The sequence below is a fragment of the Dipteris shenzhenensis genome, chromosome 3, assembly GCF_047967505.1.
Source record: "Dipteris shenzhenensis isolate YYH24624 ecotype China chromosome 3, Dip_SZ_1.0, whole genome shotgun sequence".
In the NCBI taxonomy this organism is placed as follows: Eukaryota; Viridiplantae; Streptophyta; class Polypodiopsida; order Gleicheniales; family Dipteridaceae; genus Dipteris; species Dipteris shenzhenensis.
Window position 1 is genome coordinate 57,318,391 of NC_141598.1, and position 18,978 is coordinate 57,337,368.

Consider the following 18,978-nt stretch of genomic DNA (forward strand, 5'->3'; position numbering starts at 1 on the left):
GAGTATACAATAATAATAATAATGTGTGTGTGTGTGTGTGTATGTGTGTGTGTGTGTGTGTGTGAGAGAGAGAGAGAGAGAGAGAGAGAGAGAGAGAGGAGAGAGGAGAGACAAAAAGAGGAGAGAGAGACCGAGAGAGGAGAAAGGAGAGAATGAGAGAGGGCTTGCCGCTCGAGAGGAGAGAGAGAGAGAGGGGGGGGAAGGAGGGAGGGGGAGACAAAGAGAGAAGGAGACAGAGAGCGCAAGAGCGAGAGAGAGAGAGAGAGAGAGAGAGAGAGAGAGGGGGGGGGGGGGGAGTGGGAATATACAATAATAATAATAATGTGTGTGTGTGTGTGTGTGTAGACATGAGTGCTACTGGCTAGGGGGTGTAAATGCAGCTGACACATGGAGAGAGAGAGAGAGAGAGAGAGAGAGAGAGAGAGAGAGAGAGAGAGAGAGAGTGTGTGTGTGTATACAAAAAATAATACACGTGTGTGTGTGTGTGTGTAGGTATGAGTGCCATTGGCTAGGGGGTGTAAATGCAGTTGAGACAATGCTGACATGGGGGGAGAGAGAGAGAGAGAGAGAGAGAGAGAGAGATTTCCTTAAAATTTCTCAAAGCTTGAGATTTGTAAATTCGGCTAACACATGGAGAGAGAGAGAGATTTCCTTAAAATTTCTCAAAGCTTGAGAGAAACCAAAGGCAGTCTATGATTCCAACTTTGAGACCCAACGGAGCAGGGCTCTAATCCGTCATAGACGGGTCTTGCTACTCGTAATAACAAAGCTAGTGCATAAGAGCATGTCTTCTTCTTGCTATCACTAGTTGGGAATTCACAAAGGCTATCGATGTGATCCCATTGCTCTTATGATGCAAGTAAGGTGAAGTTAAGCATAGGCACCCTAATGCTATGGTGGGCCAAAGATCGGAGTCACGTTATTCAATGCAACAATTCGAGGGTGATGAATAATTAATCTATGGTTAGAGGTTCTATAGTAGAATTGAAAGCAGCTTACAGGAAACTTCTAAATGCATCACCATTTTTGTTCTAGAGTGCCGCCTCCCTTGAACCTTCATAGAAAGTGCCAAGATTTAATCTCCAGTGTCTAATGAAGCCATTTTCACAATGAGAAAATGGCTCCTCACTCACATTTGCCATTTTTTTCACCAAAGATGATTTATGATGATTGTGGGCAACTGTTAGTGCATCCAATCCAAATCTCATGTCGAGACCCAACTCCTAACGCAGCCTGGTTTATTGGTTATCAAAACTTGCCAACGCTTCCGATTGGTGCAGCTAAGGGCTTGGGCGAGGGGGGGAGGAGGGGGGGTGCCGGCGCCCAACTAACCAACCAATAGGCTCATTCCACCTTTGACGTCCCCCAATGATCCTTCGAGAAAAGGCCTCCCAAGATCCTTTCCCTACGACAAAACCCCAGAAAAGTCGTCCCGAGAACCTTTCCCCACTACAAAGTCCCTCGTGTGGATCAGTGCTTAAATTTGCTGCACACCTCTAGGCTTCATAAAAATTTCCGTGAAGTCTTTGAAAAAAATTTAAGCTTCAAAATGAAATAACACTCCATACAAATCCCATTTTAAGCTGAAGATGACAATTGCACAGACTCGGAGACTAATGCCAAGCCCTCAAGATTCTAGAGCAGGGAGACTCACATTATTTGGGATACATATTAGTAGTATAGTGATAAATTCTAACTACTAACTATATGTATGTACATTATATGACATACATTATATGTTGAAGTCTTGGAGATATACTTGAGCTTCATGAATGCTGAGCTGGTGAAATTCTTGGGTGTCATATGAAGCCCAAAAGTCTAATGAAGCTCAATCTGCGCAGCAAATTTAAGCACTGGTGTGGATCTCTCTCTTTCCTCTCTCCTCTCCTCTTCATGGAGCTATTCTTCTGTTGCGTCTCTCCCTCTTCATTTCTGGGCATACCTCGTATTGCCCTCTCAGTTCCCAACCTATGGCGCTCCTTTATACTCCTTTGTTACCTGCATCGTGCACGCCTCAACTGTCATTGCCGCTATCGTTGGAGAGAGAGCAAGCCCACTGGTTAATATTATGTAATTCTAGCTCGAATGGCTCAAATAGGCTGGACCGTCCGGGTAGGAATACGAAATTGGATTTTGGTAAGCACAAGGGCACGGCCCTAGAATCGTTGCCTGTCCCCTCCTTGAGGTGGATGGCACTACACTGTGGGTGGAGTTTCAAGTGGGAAAAGCTTACAAAAGAGGTGCTAAGCGAGCTACAAATTAGCAAGGCCTGTCAAACAGATTCTCTGGATGGGTACCTTGCCAGGAATGAAGACTTCTGTCCGGTAAGCTTGCATGAGGAGATTCTTAGGCAGTTGGGTCCAGAGGCAGATGCTATCACCTATGCCTCGCTTTTGAGGCGCTGCACCAGTGCGAAGGCCTTGTCTGAGGGGAAACGTGTGCATGAACACATGACTCGGCGTGGATATGCGGGCAGCAGGTTTATCAGTAATCTTCTTGTGCAAATGTACGGCAAGTGTGGGAGCCTGGAGCATGCGCGTGCTGTCTTTGACACAATACTCAATCGAAATTTGTTCTCTTGGAATATTATGATCACCGCTTATGTTAAGAACGGGCAAGGCAACGAGGCTTTACGCTTGTTTGGTCAAATGCAGGCTGAAGGCTTCGAGCTAGAAAATATTACCTTCATCTGCGCTTTGGATGCCTGTGCCAGTCTGGCAACGTTAGAGGAGGGGCGAGAGATCCATGCCACTATCATTGGCGGTGGATGCGAGTCGGATGTTGTGATTGGTACAGCTCTGATCAGTATGTATGGTAAATGCAGAAGCTTGGATGATTCGAGGGCTGTGTTTGCAGAAATACCTTTCCGGAATGTGATCTCCTGGAGTGCCTTGATCTCAGCATGTGCACTGAATGGGGGCGGCAAGGAGGCCTTACAGCTGCTTGCCCAAATGCAGGTTGAAGGCATCCAGCCAAATAAGATCACCTTATTCTGTGTTTTGGATGTGTGCGCCAGTTTGGCAGCCCTAGAAGAGGGTCGAAAGATCCATGATGCTATTGTTGACAATGGGTGGGAGTCGGACCTTGTTGTGGGGACAGCCCTTGTCAATATGTATGGCAAGTGCAAGAGCCTGGATGATTCCTGGGCTATTTTTGCAGAGATGACAGTGAGGGATTTGGTCTCATGGAATGCCATGATTGCTGCATGTTACCAGAACGGGCACGGCAAGGAGGCACTTCAACTGTACAGTCAAATGCAGTTTGGAGTCATCAAACCAAATAAGGTCACCTTAGTCTGTGTTTTGAATGCATGTGCCAGTGTGGCAGCCCTCGAAGAAGGTCTCGATTGCCATGCTACCATTGTTTGCAACGGATGGGAGTCGGATGTTATTGTGGGGACAGGCCTCGTCAATATGTATGGCAAATGTATGAGTCTAGATGATTCCAGGGTTGTGTTTGCAGAAATGCCACTCCGGAATGTGGTCTCCTGGAGTGCCATGATTGCACTATGCTCCCAAAACGGGCATGGCAAGGATGCATTACATTTGTTCGGTCAAATGCAGGCTGAAGGCATCAAGCCAAACAAGGTTACCTTTACTGCGATTTTAGATGCATGTGCAATTGTGGCAGCAGTAGAAGACGGTCGAGAGATCCATAGTAGCATCATGGGGATTGGATGTGAGTTAGATGTTGTTGTCAGTACAGCTCTTGTGAACATGTATGGCAAGTGTGGGAACCTTGGTGATTCAAGGGCTGTTTTTGTGGAGATGCCAGTGGGTGATGTGGTCTCCTGGAATACTATGATTGCAGCATGTGCCCAGAATGGGCATGCCAAGGAGGCCCTTCAACTGTTTAGTGAAATGCAGGTGAAGCCAGACAAGATAACCTTTATCTGTCTTTTGGATGCATGTGCCAGTGAGGCATCCCTAGATGAGGGTCAAGAGATCCATGAGATGATTCTTTGCATTGGATGTGAGACAGATGTTGTCGTGGGAACAGCCCTTGTCAATATGTATGGCAGCTGTGGGAACCTGGATGATTCAAGGACTGTATTTACAGAGATGCCACTGCGGAACGTGGTCTCCTGGAGCACCATGATTGCAGCCTATGCCCAGAATGGCCATGACAGAGAGGCCTTACAACTGTTTGGTCAAATGCAGGCTGAAGGCTTAAAGCCAGATGCTGTCACCTTCATCTGCATTCTCACTGCATGCAGTCATACAGGTCTTGTTGCTGATGGAAGATGGTTCTTTACCTCCATGAAGAGAGACCATGGCATAACCCCTTTGGTGGAGCATTATGTGTGCATGATTGATCTTCTTGGGCGACAAGGACTATTGGAAGAGGCAGAGGACCTTATAATGAGCATGCCTTTTGAACACATCAGTTCAGCATGGTTGAGCTTGCTTTCATGTTGCAAAATTCATGGTGATTTGCAGCGGGCTGTGCGTGCTTCAAAATGTGTTTTTGAGTTAGACCCAAGGAGTGCTTCACCATATGTATTGCTAGCAAATGTCCGTGCTAATACTGGTAGATCGGTTAGCAGTGTGAAGGTGATTGATGGTGCCGTGAAGAAATTGCCAGATTCCAGTTGTCTTGAGGTGTGTAATTTGCTGCATGACTCTGCTATCAGAGTAATCTCATGCCTTGAACAGGAGGATATCATGCTCATTTGCAGAGGTTGAGTAGTTTATGCATGCGGCCTACACTCCATAGTATAGATGAAGGGCTCATCCCTGCCACTTCTCTGGATTGATGTTGTGAAGAAATTGCTAAATTGTGGTGGTATGTAATGTGCTGCATGACTAGAGAAACCTTGTGTCCCTCAATCATCCAGCACCCTTCAGGTGAGATCGGAGAGCTTTTGCTTACATGAATGCTTGACGAAGGTGGCGCTCCAATTATGCATTTGTAATTTAAAAAACTATTTCCCCCCTAGTACCCATCTCTCCTAATGGCTCTCACAAATATTTTACTCTCCATCTTCACTACTTACTCTAACTCACAAAATGACATACATTGCAGAGAACCTATTTTCCAACCAAGACTAAGAAGGAAGTCCAAAAACAAAACTACCATAGAATATTAGTTAGGCATACATGACCCAAAAAAACGGTAGGGTTGCTACCCAAAACAATAAAGAAGGAAGAAGAATGCGGATTGTGCCAATTGTCATATGCACATTTAGCATAAGTAAGAGACAATGAGACAGAAAAGAAAGAAAGTTTACTAAAGTCTCCAAGAGAATGAAGAGTCTATACAATTGAAAAAACTAGATACAAAGAAAAACACTTGAATGAGTGCAGCCAATAAGTGGGCATCCGCACCCAAGACAAATACAAAAACTAAATATTTGAACCCATTGGAAAAAGGATAGATATGCAATGTCACTGTGGCGGTTCTCTATATGCTATTTGAGGAACCAAGTCCACGGGGCGATGGAGAATGGATAGGAGGGTCTCAATGGTAGGGCAATTGATGTTGTGGAGGGATAAAACTTGTGATAGAGCATTGATGTCAATCGACTTTTGTCGTTTGCTGGGTCTCCTCGGAGTAGCTCTCCGTTGACAAGTACCCTTGTCACCCAATCAACTATGCCCCTAGTCTAGCAAAGATGGAGGGGGGGTAGGGCAATTGATGTTGTGGAGGGATAAAACTTGTGATAGAGCATTGATGTCAATCAACTTTTGTCGTTTGCTGGGTCTCCTCGGAGTAGCTCTCCGTTGGACAAGTACCCTTGTCACCCAGTCGGCTATGCCCCTAGTCTAGCAAAGATGGAGGGGGGGATCCCCAAGCATCATCTATGTCTCAATGCACTTGCAAGTCTATTGTGTGTCTTGCTCCGAGTCTTGGTTGCATCGTCTCCTTGAGGACTAATGATATATGTCTAAAGCAAATCGGTAATCCCTCTCTGATTGGGGACTCTGGCCACCTCATGATCTTTTTTCTATGTCATGAGTAGATGGCCTCTATGTCGTACGGCCTCATGAAGGAAGATTGGCACTTGTCTCTAATCCAAATGTACCAAGAGGCTAGAGAAGGGTCCAAATCCATCTTTGAAAAAACAATGGTGGTGGCCTTGAATCTCATAGTACATAGTACATCTAAAAGCAAATTGCTCCTCTGACTCAACCTCTTGTAAGACACATAGAGTGCAACTGCGGCCCTCCCTAGGTATGCTGTCAGCCCATCCGATCTCAATGCGTAATTGATGAGAAGCAACACAGAACTACCTGATCAAGATCCTTAAGGAGTAGGGGAAGTAGATCCATGTATACCCCGATGTGTTGATGTAGCCCTCCTCTGATATCTACATGCATAGCCCCCTGTAGAAGCTGAACTGAAGGTAGTGCCTCCTTTGATATCTATAGAGGCAGTGCTCTTTGTAGAAGCTGAGCTTCACAGGAAGCTCACTACGTGCTAACCAGGTATTGTATGTGTGTAGGTGTATGAGATCCTCTCAAATGACTTGGTTTGCCTCGTGATAAGTGAGCGAAATAGAGGGCTCGAGGCTATACTGAAAAGGAGGCAGTCTATCCATGTGAAGTCCAAGACTCACAAACTATCTACATGTTCAGGCATACCAACACCTCTGATCACCCTCAGTTGTGGTGCTAATTTCATGGATATGGATACGACGAACCATGGTAACTTGCATAGGTCGTGTGTTTCACAAAAGGTTTGAAGTGCATCCAAGTGCTCGAGGGCCTTAACTATAGTAAAACCACATCATCTGCATAGAGGAGAAGCTGAACCTAGGAGCTTGTGAGAGATAAGCCAACCCCTCCTAGTTCTCGATAGAAGTCTCAAGCTCATTGATGCAGAGGACAAACAAAGTTGGTGATGATGGACCACCTTGTTTGGCCTTAATCGTACTCTTGATCTCCTCCGTCCATATTGCAACCATTCAAACCCTACATGAAACCCCATCATAAAGTGCCATGACGCCCAGATAATCTACAAATCGCATCCCAAATCGACATATGTTAGAATCCATTGAGAGACCACTATATGTTCAAGATTAAAGCACATTTATAGCATTTGGAAGCCAAAAAAGTCTAGCAAATCCAAAATGGAGGAGAGATCAAACAACAAATAGTACTATCTTCTATCACTATAGCTAGAGTCTAGAGGGACTCGTATCTAAACGGAAAGCATGGTGATAGTAGAGATCATTTTCCTTGAAGCACACATAGTACATCCATGATGAGCTTGCATAGTGTTGAAAGAGTCCCTTTCTTATCACAAATTTTTATGAAAGGTGGGGTACACTAGTTCTCGCCTGATTGCAATATTATTTTACTCACCAACTCTCCTCATCTACACTATCATTTCGCTCACCTACACTCCTCATCAATTGATTCTAAAGGCCCCCTTCATTTACAATTTCCCTTGCTCACCCTAAAGAGACATGCATTTGTATTTTTTCTTGGAGAAAGGTAAATAAACCCTTGAGTGGAATAGGTTGAGTTGTTCAACTCTGCTAAGGCTTCAACGTTGATACCAATCCACTCAAAAGCGATGGCTTTGATTTGAGTCCATGACCCTTCGTCATTTACAAAGCCTTAGCATTTACGGCTCTTTAATGGGGCATGAATGATAACCACTAATTTGAGAAGGCCCTAGTTACACAAATAGTATTTGCAAAACATCTAAATAACATGATCATCTCACGCGCCACAATTGACTAACTCGCCAAACTTGAACAAAATCCCTCTACCAAACTTTAACCAGATGGTTTTCACTCTAATGCAATAGCTTCAAATCTTATTGACTATCAAATACATATATGCTCTCATGGGTCACAATTGGCAACTTGCCAAGCTTGAAAAATATCCCTTTGTTAAAGTTCAACTTGATGGTTTTCACTCCAATACGACTTCAAATTTGGCTAACTATTAAATACCATGTGGTACAATCCATGAGCTACTAAAAAACAATAACAAAGTGATGATCACCATGTAGAGGATGTATTTAATCTAAATCTAATATTGTATACTAGTTTAAGCCATACATTAGCACCAAAATGATTTGTAATCTACTGCAATGTGCAAATATTCAACCAAACTGAAATAAAAGCATGCATGACACAACGATAAGGTCAACTTGCAAAGAATAAAGGAAATGGAAGTGCTACTAATGGCAAATGACACTTGAAAATCTAAATGAAAGGGAACCAAATAGGTACATTTGTGTGGACATTTGTCAATGTCATGCTCAATGTCTCAAGAGACTTCATGGATGAATCTTCTAAACATGCACGTAAATGGAAATGACGACTTGTAGCAATTGCACATAGTAGATCATTTTGACCAATCTCTCCACCAATGTGTCAAACTGATAAAAGAGGTTGATTTCCTTACAAAGTACATATTCAAAGCATCAACAACATTTTGAACTAAGGGACCAAAATTCAGTTTATCATTGACAATAATTTAGATGGAAAGTTAACATGTCTACCATCTACCAATCCTTTCTCTATATGTCAAAGAACATGTCCATGTGTAAATGCCATAAGGAAAAATTCATTAAGGTAATCCAATATACCCAAATGAATGGGGGCCACATAATACTTGGCCTCATCCTGCTACATTCAAATAATAAACTTGTTCCTTATAATTTAAATCAAGGTATGTGTCCTCAAACTTCTCACTCCAACTCTTCCTAATAACTTTGCAGATGACACTTTGTGCTGCTTGTTCCCTTTAGCTCTATCTCAAATAGCAAGAATTGTCTCCTCCTCTCATAACTAGTATATCTTTTATCAATATTGAACGTATTCTTTCCTAAGTGCCCTTACTAAGGAGATTCACTATATTCAACTATAATTGATGTTGTTGGCTCCAAAACAATATTTATCTATAGCATCAATTGTTACTTAAACTTATTTGTGAGTTATGCCTCTAATGACCCAAATTCCTATCCTAATAGATGCAGAGGACATGATGCCTAGAGAGAAGGCACATGACTTCCCAACACAAACATTTAAAAAGACTAGAGAGTCCACGATCGATGAAAAGTCAACCATGATCTTTGAATAGAAGATCTTAACAACGTAAACTTCTACCCAAATCCATACCAATAAAGTTAGCTTCTACTGAACACACCAATAGAAATGCAATAGCACATAACACTCCTAAAAACCAAGAATCCCATTAAACATGGAAAGCCAAAATTAACTACATAGCTCCATGCTACTCAAAAGCAAAGCCAAGTAGAGATTCACAACTTCCAAACATGAGAAAAAGCGTGACTAAAAAATACAGAGCTAATTATGGCCACGAGCTAACTAGGTTATTCAAGAGGATTTCATACAACAATGCACGTACATGACTTGATTATCCTTGTTCCTTGTAATGGTCGGTCTCTACCAATATCATTGCTTATGAATATCAGAAGAGCAGTTAATGGCTACACAAGGATCCACCTCCCTTATTCTTCGAGGATGTTGATTGGGTAGTTCTATATTATCTATAGGACATTGCACCAGAGGAGAAATTTCTTTTAAATGTTGTGTGTACTATGAGATTTGAGGTCATCACCACTATCTTTCCCAAGCTAGATTTGGACTCCTCTCCATTCTTGTCTCACCGAAATCCAAGACGATTGGTGGCCTTCGTTCATGACGCTATACGACACAAAGGGTAGTTGCTCAAGGTACATAGATGAGATCAAGATGCTTGAAGACTCCACCCAAAGCATGATCATTAAGTTTTTCCAATATAATAGCATGGAGAAGTAGGCCCGAGGGAGACATTGTAATAGCTAAGGCCCAGTTCAAGAGGTACAAGAGACCTTTCAAAGTGTTGATGCATGGCTTAGGTTTGGTGATCTTCCCTCCATGTTCACCAAATCAACGTCACAATCAATGGGTGTGACAATGGCAATTTGCTGACATAGATCCATAACTAGGAGACCACAATAGACTTTACAGACGAATCGATATTAGCGGCCTATCATGAGCTTCATGCCACCCCATAACCTTGTCCAACATTGGAACCTCTCTCTACCAAGACCCTCTTATTGATTCTTAGCTACCCGATGGACCACTATAGTGATATAACATTGCAAATTCTTAATATCCCCATAGGTTGAAACACTTTTACTATGTTTACATTTATGTTTATGTTCTGTATTTGTCTTGGTTACAGATGCGCACTGTGTAGATGTTTATGTTTTGTATTTGTCTTGGTTGCAGATGCTCACTTTTTATACTAGCATTTATGTTTATGTTTGTCGTCTTAGGTGTAGGTACTCGCTTAGAGCCTGCATCCATTCAACTCATTGTATTTGAGTCTTTTTAGTCTCATAGACCCTTGGGTCTTTCGAAGAATGTTACTTTCTCTCTCTCTCTCTCTCTCTCTCTCTCTCTCTCTCTCTTTGTGACACCTCCGGATATGCCCTCTATGCCCAAGCCCACCACCTGTCACTTGTTCACCACACAAAATGTACAAGCTGCAAGTTGCTGATTACACAATAGAAGAGCACAGGATCATAAGGGCCTATGGACTGAGCACTTTGCACATGGATAGGAGGTCCTAGCTCTGGTCCTAGCACAGATGTTCAATCGGGCTTTGTGTCACGGCTTCCCACCTACTTTGAGCACCACCACTATTGTGCCAATACAAAAAGCTAGAGATCCTATGAGAGACTGGAAATTACCATACCCTCATGATTGGGCATACGCTGGCCAAGACAGCTTTAGATAGGGATCTCAGTAGTGATACAAAGGCTAGGGGGTAGTGGGAACTAGGTTGAAGATATCTTCACTTTGAGGGATATCATCAAGGAGGCGAGATCTAGACACTAGAAGGTCTACGCATGCTTTGTAGACTTTTCAAAAGCAATTGATATTGTCCCACGATCCCGCATGATTAGGAGATTACAGGAGATGCAGATCCCAGAGACACTAATATGGGGAGTGATGAGCCTATATGAGTAAGTGAGAGGTAGAGTTCATGCCGCAGGTTGTCTATCGGACTGGATTGAGAGTACGATTAGAGTGAAGTAGACCTTCCCCCTCTCACCTACCCTTTTTGGGTTTTACATTGATGAGATCACTTCTTTCATAGACCGCCTACTAGGAGGCAAAGGATGTCCACTGGCCGATCTTATGATACAGATATTGCTATACATTGATGACATAGTCCTTAGCTCATCCTCAGCGGAGGTAGAGGAGCTGCAAAGACATCTAGAGGCCCTAGAGGTGTTTTGCAGAGAGAGACACCTGATTGTCAACCTTGGGAATGGTCTTCAACACCTCACACGCAGTGTGCCATCGACTCAATTTCACCTATCGAGATGAACAAGTGGGGATAGTGTAGTCCTACACATATTTGGGAGTAGTCTTCACAGGATCTCGTTTCACCATGACACATGTAGCCCATGCACGACTCACACGGGGGCGGAGTGCTTTGGCATGATTGGAGAGACACTATTTTTGGGAACACTTTCAAGATCTACCAACGAAGTGCTAGCTCTTCAATACACTAGTGTAACCGACTGCTATGTATGCAACACCTTTCTAGGGTTGTGATCTATCAATAGCAGAGTGGAGGAGATTTGAGTGGCTGTAGGTAACCATGGGGTCTAGGATGATTCAGAGCAAGCCCTCAATCCCTCATGAGATCGTACAAGCAGAGTTCGCCATGTCAACACTGCAGACTGATGCCATCTTCCAGACAAAGACATTCATAGAGTTTGGGCCCTACCCCACTACAGACTACCGAGGCTAGCCTTAGAGTCATCCAAAAGATTAGTTGAGAGCGCGAGGCGCACACATGGTAGGCACGTATATCCACATGGTTTGCTAGACATGGGATTCGGAAGGGTAGCCCCCCTCCCTTTTAGTACAGTATGGATGCACCTCCTAAGTCTATCCCACGAGATGAGATTAACCGTATCATATGGTTAGATCTCCTCCATCTCCACACATCTCAAACTTTGGGGGGTTAATTAGGAGCTCCCTACCAAAGACCCAATTTTACCGTGATCCCTTCTTGGCGTCTCGAAAGAGGGATTCGTCATCAGACCCACATATCTCGAGGACAGAGGAGTCTCGCATGCATTGAGGATCGCTATTGGGTAGATTCATATTTCATCCCCTCAGTTGAGAATTGAGATAGGGAGAACAACACATATGCCCAGGGAGCAGCGGATCTGCATCCTATGCACACTAGGAGTGATTGAGATAGAGGAGCACTTTCTTTGCACCTATATAGCCTACTACGAGGTCCGAGGGTAATACCATTGTCTCTGCCAAGATGGGAGTGGCTTCGTCCCACTATCACAATCGATCCACTTCCATGACCAGGTTTGCATTGGGCTCTATCTGGTTGAGATGCGTCGACATAGGGAGACCCTGCTACGACAGATTAGAGAGTAGCAAGGGGCAATCAGACCACAGGATATAGAGGATGACCAGACACAACGGAGGGTCACAAATTTCAATCTTTGAGTCAGCTCCACGATGGAGCGGGATGGAGGAGGAGGAGCTAGCCGATATGCGGGCAGTCTGGATTTATGAGAGTGGTACAGAGGCCACCCACAACACAGAGAGCGACCAGAGCACCATCTATTGAGGTTATACCTATTATAATTTTCCTCAGGGAAACCGTCTGAGATGAGGGGTCACTCTGAACATAGCTTAGTGAATTCAGAGATCGAGTAGAGTAGAGAAGTGATGAGATTTTGGCATGAGAGTCCATCCCATGAGAGGCAGAATAGAGAAAGAAGCTTCCCGCTCAGTAGCCAGCAGGAAATTTGAAAAGAGGGCTGGAGCAAAGATAAATTCGAAATGGTGCTCAAAAATTAGGGGGAAGCAAGAGGAATGAGAGAGAATGAAAGGAGTGTAGTAGTTGGATGGGAGGATTTGGTTTTAGGCCAAATGGTACAAGTTTGGTTGAGAAACTAGGTTTCGCAGTTTGGTTACAGATTAAAAACATCATGGGAGAGTTGAGGCAGCAAGTGGGTGCTCCACATCATTGTTTGGGCCATTGAATAAAGAAATAGAGAAGTCAGGCCACTTCTAATTTCTATTGCCCTCCACCACCACCACCACATGAGACCGTGCGATAGATGCAGATCCGAGACATTTTCATTGCTCATAGGTGTGCCACCATGGTGCCACGTTTTGGATTCTGAGTTCTAGTTCTAGTCTCATCTTATCTCAGATAGCACATGACATATTTTGTACTTGATTTTTCTTGAGCTATTGAGCTTTTTTATTTCAGCATATTACTCAGCAAGGGCCTTAGCGTGCCCTTTGCTCTAGCCCTTTGTGGCTTGTACGAGTTCTTTTTCCTTTTTGGTGTGTTTCGCATTTCGTCCCAGAGGCCCACGAGGCCTTTCGTAAATATTAATTTATCTTTCTGTCTTTCTTCTAGAGTGGAATTGGAACTCCTCTCCAGCCTTTTGCCTCTCCCAGAGAAGAGGTGTTCGGAGACCTTCATTCATGAATCATACAACACAGAGAGTAGCTGCTCAGGGTACATAGATGAGATCAAGATGCTCAGCTAGACTCCACCCAGAATATGATCACTAAGTTTTTATAGTCAAATAACATGGAGCAGTAGACCTAAGGGAGATGTTGTAGCTAAGGCCCAAAGCAATGCTCAATTGTCATGAATTGAAGGTGATCTGCTATGTACATGGTTGATTATAGGATGTAGCATCTATCATAGGCTTGGATGAAAAACAAAAATAACCTTTTTCACACCATTCTTTCTAGATTTTCTAGACAGAAATCCGTATCTAATTGTAAAAAGATACAGAACCACATTCTAAATGAGGACTTTGATTTGGATATATAGAGGATCTTGGAACAAGATCCCAAGTCTGATTTCTCCAAATGGATTCCCATTGTGCATAACCAATCTGAATTTTCCTTCTCAAAGGACCATTGCTCATTGATCAATTTGACCTGAGCGAGCAGACCTTTGTAATCCACAATCGGACCATCCACAAGGTTGGCACAAGAGGAAGCTTTCCACCTCAGCTATGGAACATACTCCTTCCTATTCTATATCATCTCTATGCTGCATCATGTTGTACACATTTATATTAAGCACAATAACATTGATCAATTTTTATCAATTATATTTCCCCCAACTAGGTCTGGAATGTCTAGCATTTCCATGCTTGGGTCCAGTCAGGAAGCTCTTGAAGATGCTTTTGTGCATCTTCATCATCATGCCTAGTGAAGACTTGAACTCCCTTTAGTATCTTCTGCTGCGGGGAGCGTTGGCTATAGCAAGCAACCTCCACCTCTATTTTCTAACACGGTATAAGGGCCTTGAGGGAGATTCACTAGTGTTGAGAGCTTGAATGTGATAACTCTGTTAAAGGAGATCATCTAGGTTTAGCTTGTAGAAATTGACTCCAAAGTATGAAGGACAATTACCCTTGCAAGAAGGAAGGTGGTCCAGATTCAGGTCGATGTATACGTCCTTTAAAGCCCTTCACATCCTCGTCATGATTGCTAGACTGCCCATCCCTAGCTTTGGGGAAATGTTAAAAGCTCAAGGGAAGTAGCTAATTGGGTACTCCGTGATGCAAAGTCCCTTATTGGCACAATTCCAAATTCAGCCATCTTTCATATCCAACTAGCGGAAGCTGTTCAAGCATGGACAATTCTCAAAGACATGTATGAGATCAACAATGCTGTGAGGATTAACCACCTTGAGACACAATTGTATAACAAGCACATGGATGAGGGGGACTCGGTTCAAAAACACTATCACCAAATAAAGGTGGTGAGGGATCAACTCTTGAGCGGTTGGTTAACACATGGATTCGGAAAGGATTTCTAGGCTCTTTCTTGTCATGCTCCCTATGAGGGGAGCATCTGGAGGATGATGGTGCACTAGGATTGCTCAAGATAACTAGCCAGTTTGTGATTGATCTGTGGTTTTGCCAGGATTGTACCTGTGTACCAACGCGGTTTGCTTGCACGGGATGTGATCTCAAGGAGCAAGAGCTGCAAGCTGAAAGTTTTATGAACAAGAATGTCTCCGAATTGTTCCAAAGGTCTTCTCCATGGAAGCCAATGGAACATCTACAATCAATATGTAGGGATTGGCCCCCCACGGTGGGTTGGTGAGAGGGGGTTTGGACTTTTGTAGATCACCTCCCCACCTATGAGCCCCCAAATGAGGAAAGCATGGATGTTGCATTGCTTGCCATTGCCTACAATGAGGAACCTCTAAGTCACCGAGATGCATTTGTAAGCAATAAATGGATACAAGCCATGAAAGCTGAACTTGATTCCATTCATGCTAATGGCGCTTCGAAGTTGTGTATCTTGCTTATCATGGCAAGCATGCCATAGGACTAAGTGGGTGCACAAATTGAAACGAAAAGTTCATGGCAAGGTTGACCTTTACAAAGCCCGCCTTGTTGCAAAAGACTATGCCCAGCAACATGGCATTGACTTTGAGTAGACATTTGCTCCTACTTCCCACATTACGACCATTCAGTGTGTCATTGCTCTAGCTAGGCATTAAGACCTTTTTTCTTCATGGGGATTTTACTGGAAGAGCTAGATGTCACCCGACCTCCAGGAATATGTCTTGAGGGGACATTTCCACCAAGTTCCAGCCTCCAAGATTCGAGATTGAAGGTTCTGAAAATCAGGTATGCCACCGAAAAAAGGCCCTCAATGGTTTAAAACAGACATGTAGGCATGGTGTGCCAAGACACATTATTTTTTCCTAGGCCTTGGAATCAAAACAGACCTATAAAGGCCACCTTTTATGTCCAAAAGACTGCATCAGAATTTTTGCTTTTAATTCTCTGTGTGGATGACATGCTTATTGCTGGACTCCATACATGGAAAATTCCAGATTTCAAGGCAGATTTGCAAAAATCATTTGCAATGTCAGATATGGGCAAGTTGCACTATGGGCATTCAATTTGCTTGTGTTGAGGGAGGCATAATCATGAGTCAATCCAAATATACTAGACAACTCTTGCAGCACTTCCAATTCAAGGACTATAAGCTAGTTTCTACTCCATTGGAATCTGTCCTCCATTTCTACTCCAAAGATGGTAGTGCCGCATTTGATGCCACTCTTTATCAACACGTTGTGGGCTGCCTTATTTACTTGTCATACCAGGCCGTTTCCCAGTTAAGCAAGCACATGCACAGCCTAGCACACACCATTAGCAGGCAACGAACCGAGTCTTCCATTACTTGAAGGTCAAGCAACATTTGGGACTCTTCTATGGTGATCAGTCTTCATTGGTTTTGCATGCATTCATGGAGAGTGATTGGGCAAGTTGTTATGACACCCGCATGTCGCTCAGTGGCAACAACTCTTCATGCTTTGCTCTTGATGCATATCTTCGTTTAGCAAGAAGCAACCTATAGTTGCTACTTTCAACTATGAAGCTAAATACATGGCAGCCTTCACAGCTACAGTAGAGTGTGTTTGGCTACACAAGTTACTTTCAAATCTTCGTGTCAGCCAGGATACTTCTACTATCATCTACACTGACAGCTAGAGTGCTTTGGCGATTGCACATAATCCCTTATTTCATGCACGTACGAAGCACATTGAGATACAATATCAATATGATTGAGAGCAACTGTCAGCTGGAGATATATAGTTATCCTACGTTCCCACAGAGGATAACTTAGCAAATCTCTTCACGAAGGCTCTACCATGACCCAAGTTTGAGGCTTTTCGGCATGGCTTACACTTGGTACCATTTATTACATTATGTTGATCTCCCTATACTATCATAGGTTGCTATATCCATCTCGGACAAACATGTGCAACCATTATATAGTTTCCAGGTATAGATGAGATGTATTCAAGATACTTCAGCCATAACATGGGGAGGGGTGGGGGAGTTTGTTAGCACTTACCCTTGGTATGGCCTTGTAGGGTAGTTAGAACATTTAATCCTAGTGCACCTAGATCACTCATTTGCAGGTACACTTGAGTTCCCTCAACTTGTCGTTTGCTCCCTTGCATTCCAGCTTGGTTCCATTGCTTCCCACACCCAACAAGAGAGAGAGATTGCAAAAAGCTACTTCATCCTAGGACAACATCATCAACATCATCATGTCACATCGAGTCATGTGCCAAGTCTGACCTGAAACAACAAATATTGGAGATCTAGAAAAGGGGCTATGGTGGACGGCGAGGCTACGATGGTATAGGATCAAAGATAGAGCGCTAGTGGATATCTATGCCTACAGTTAGGCGTGGTCTCCTAGTAGCAGCTCTACATCTGACTAGAGCCATAGTAACCCCTGTAGGTCGTGCCCCAAGTCTAAACATGGAAGGGACGTTCCCGAGCATCATCCATGTCCTCCCTATGTCGGGTATGTCGTGGTGCTGGCACGGGATCTCTACCTTATTGACTACCCGAGGGACGAGGGTCTATGTGATCTGGCAAAAAGAACTCGGTGATCATGCTCTGAGATGGGTCTGCCTATGTGCTCTATCCCTACCTCTGTAATCTGAGCAAGCACTCTCAATGCTTAACTGGCTCATGAATGAAGGCAACCAAGCAACTCTGGTCCAAATAGGAAAGGAAGTGGGAGAGCAATCCGGAGCTATCTCTAAAGAGACAATAGTAGCGGCCTCAGATCTTGTAATATACTGGGCATTTGAAAATGAAATACTCGATCTCATGTGTACCACATGAGGCACAAATCCGTCTCTTTTTGGGTATTCCCTCGGCTCGCCCCCTCTCAATACGAAATCAGTGTGATGAAACTCAAAACTGATCAAGTGAGAGAGATGAATCCGAATATGTCTTGGAGGGACAATAAAGTGCTCCTCGATAATGCGTACACAATAATCTTTATAGAAGCTGAGCTTCATTGGAGCTCACTCTATACCAACTAGGTCCTGAATGTATGTAGCAATAGAAGGTCCTCATGTATGATATGGTTGACCTCATGGTATCCCAGTGGGACAAATGGTGCATCGATGCTGTACTATAACCTATCCATGTAGCCCTAGTCTTTCAAACCACCTGCATGTGTGTGCATACTTGCATCTCTCGTTCCTCCCAGTTGCCTAGGGCCATGGAAGACGATAGTGCTAGCCATGGTAGTCTACGACTCTCTGTCACCCTGAAGTGCAGTCACCGTATCCTCTAACCTGCCGATAGAGGTAAGTTATGACGTGAAAGGCTGCATCAAGCTATATTGGAGATGACCCAAACTCAACCTGAGCAATCTGATGGGGGACTGACGGCTTACTATGTTTCATCCTCGACATCATGAGAGCTTGGAGACGCTCTACATGAGCCCACCCTGCATCCAAGAGATCTGGTCCTCATCAAGGGATACGATATATGCCTGTTGGCCGAACCGAGGAGTCAAAGAAGAGCCTTGGTTCGAGGGTAATGAAAGTGTGAGTGGAAGCATTGTCTCTCCAATTTGGCAAAGGAGGCATATCCTCAGCTCAAAAGGGCCTACATCACCAATCGATCGAAAGTGGATTGCCTTCTATGCATAGCTGCCCTTAATGTGTTGAAGATCATGACCTTGGTTTAACCAAGGTTAACCTTCAGGTCATGGTGTAGAACAAGATCTAAATCACGAAATCAATGAGCAAGCACCTCCAACGTCCCCTAAAGTCTCCATGAATATTTCAAGCTCGTCTATATCGAGGACAAACAGGGTTGGTGAGAGAGGACACCCCTGTTTGACCCCGATGATACTCATGACATCCTCTTTCCAACCACAGTCCCTATCCAGACTTTGTCTGAAACTCTCTCATAGAGTGCCATAACAGCCCACATGATCTCTTGAATCATAGCCCAGCTCCTATAGTCGTTTGAGGCGAGCCCTCGATACTGTATTAAAAGCTTTGTGAAAATTTACAAAGCAACAATAGACTCTCTATCTCCATGCCCTAGCCTCCTCAGTGACACCTCTGAGTGTGAGTATGTGATCCATAATCCCATGGTCACGTCGGAAGCCTGCCTACCCCTCTGCCCTGAGTCCCCCATCTC

General features: G+C 43.8%; 1 protein-coding gene across 1 annotated transcript; it reads left to right on the plus strand.

Annotated features, from left to right (window-relative positions):
- The first annotated feature begins 2,189 nt into the window (after positions 1–2,189).
- LOC147904054 (pentatricopeptide repeat-containing protein At5g27110-like) lies at positions 2,190–4,685 on the plus strand. The gene has a single exon (XM_087372376.1). It carries the CDS (start codon positions 2,190–2,192, stop codon positions 4,683–4,685), a length of 2,496 nt encoding a protein of 831 aa, XP_087228502.1.
- The last annotated feature ends 14,293 nt before the right edge of the window (positions 4,686–18,978 follow it).

Excerpts from the sequence above, each read along its gene's own strand:
- LOC147904054 (XM_087372376.1), top strand. The coding sequence starts at position 2,190 with ATGGCACTACACTGTGGGTGGAGTTTCAAGTGGGAAAAGCTTACAAAA.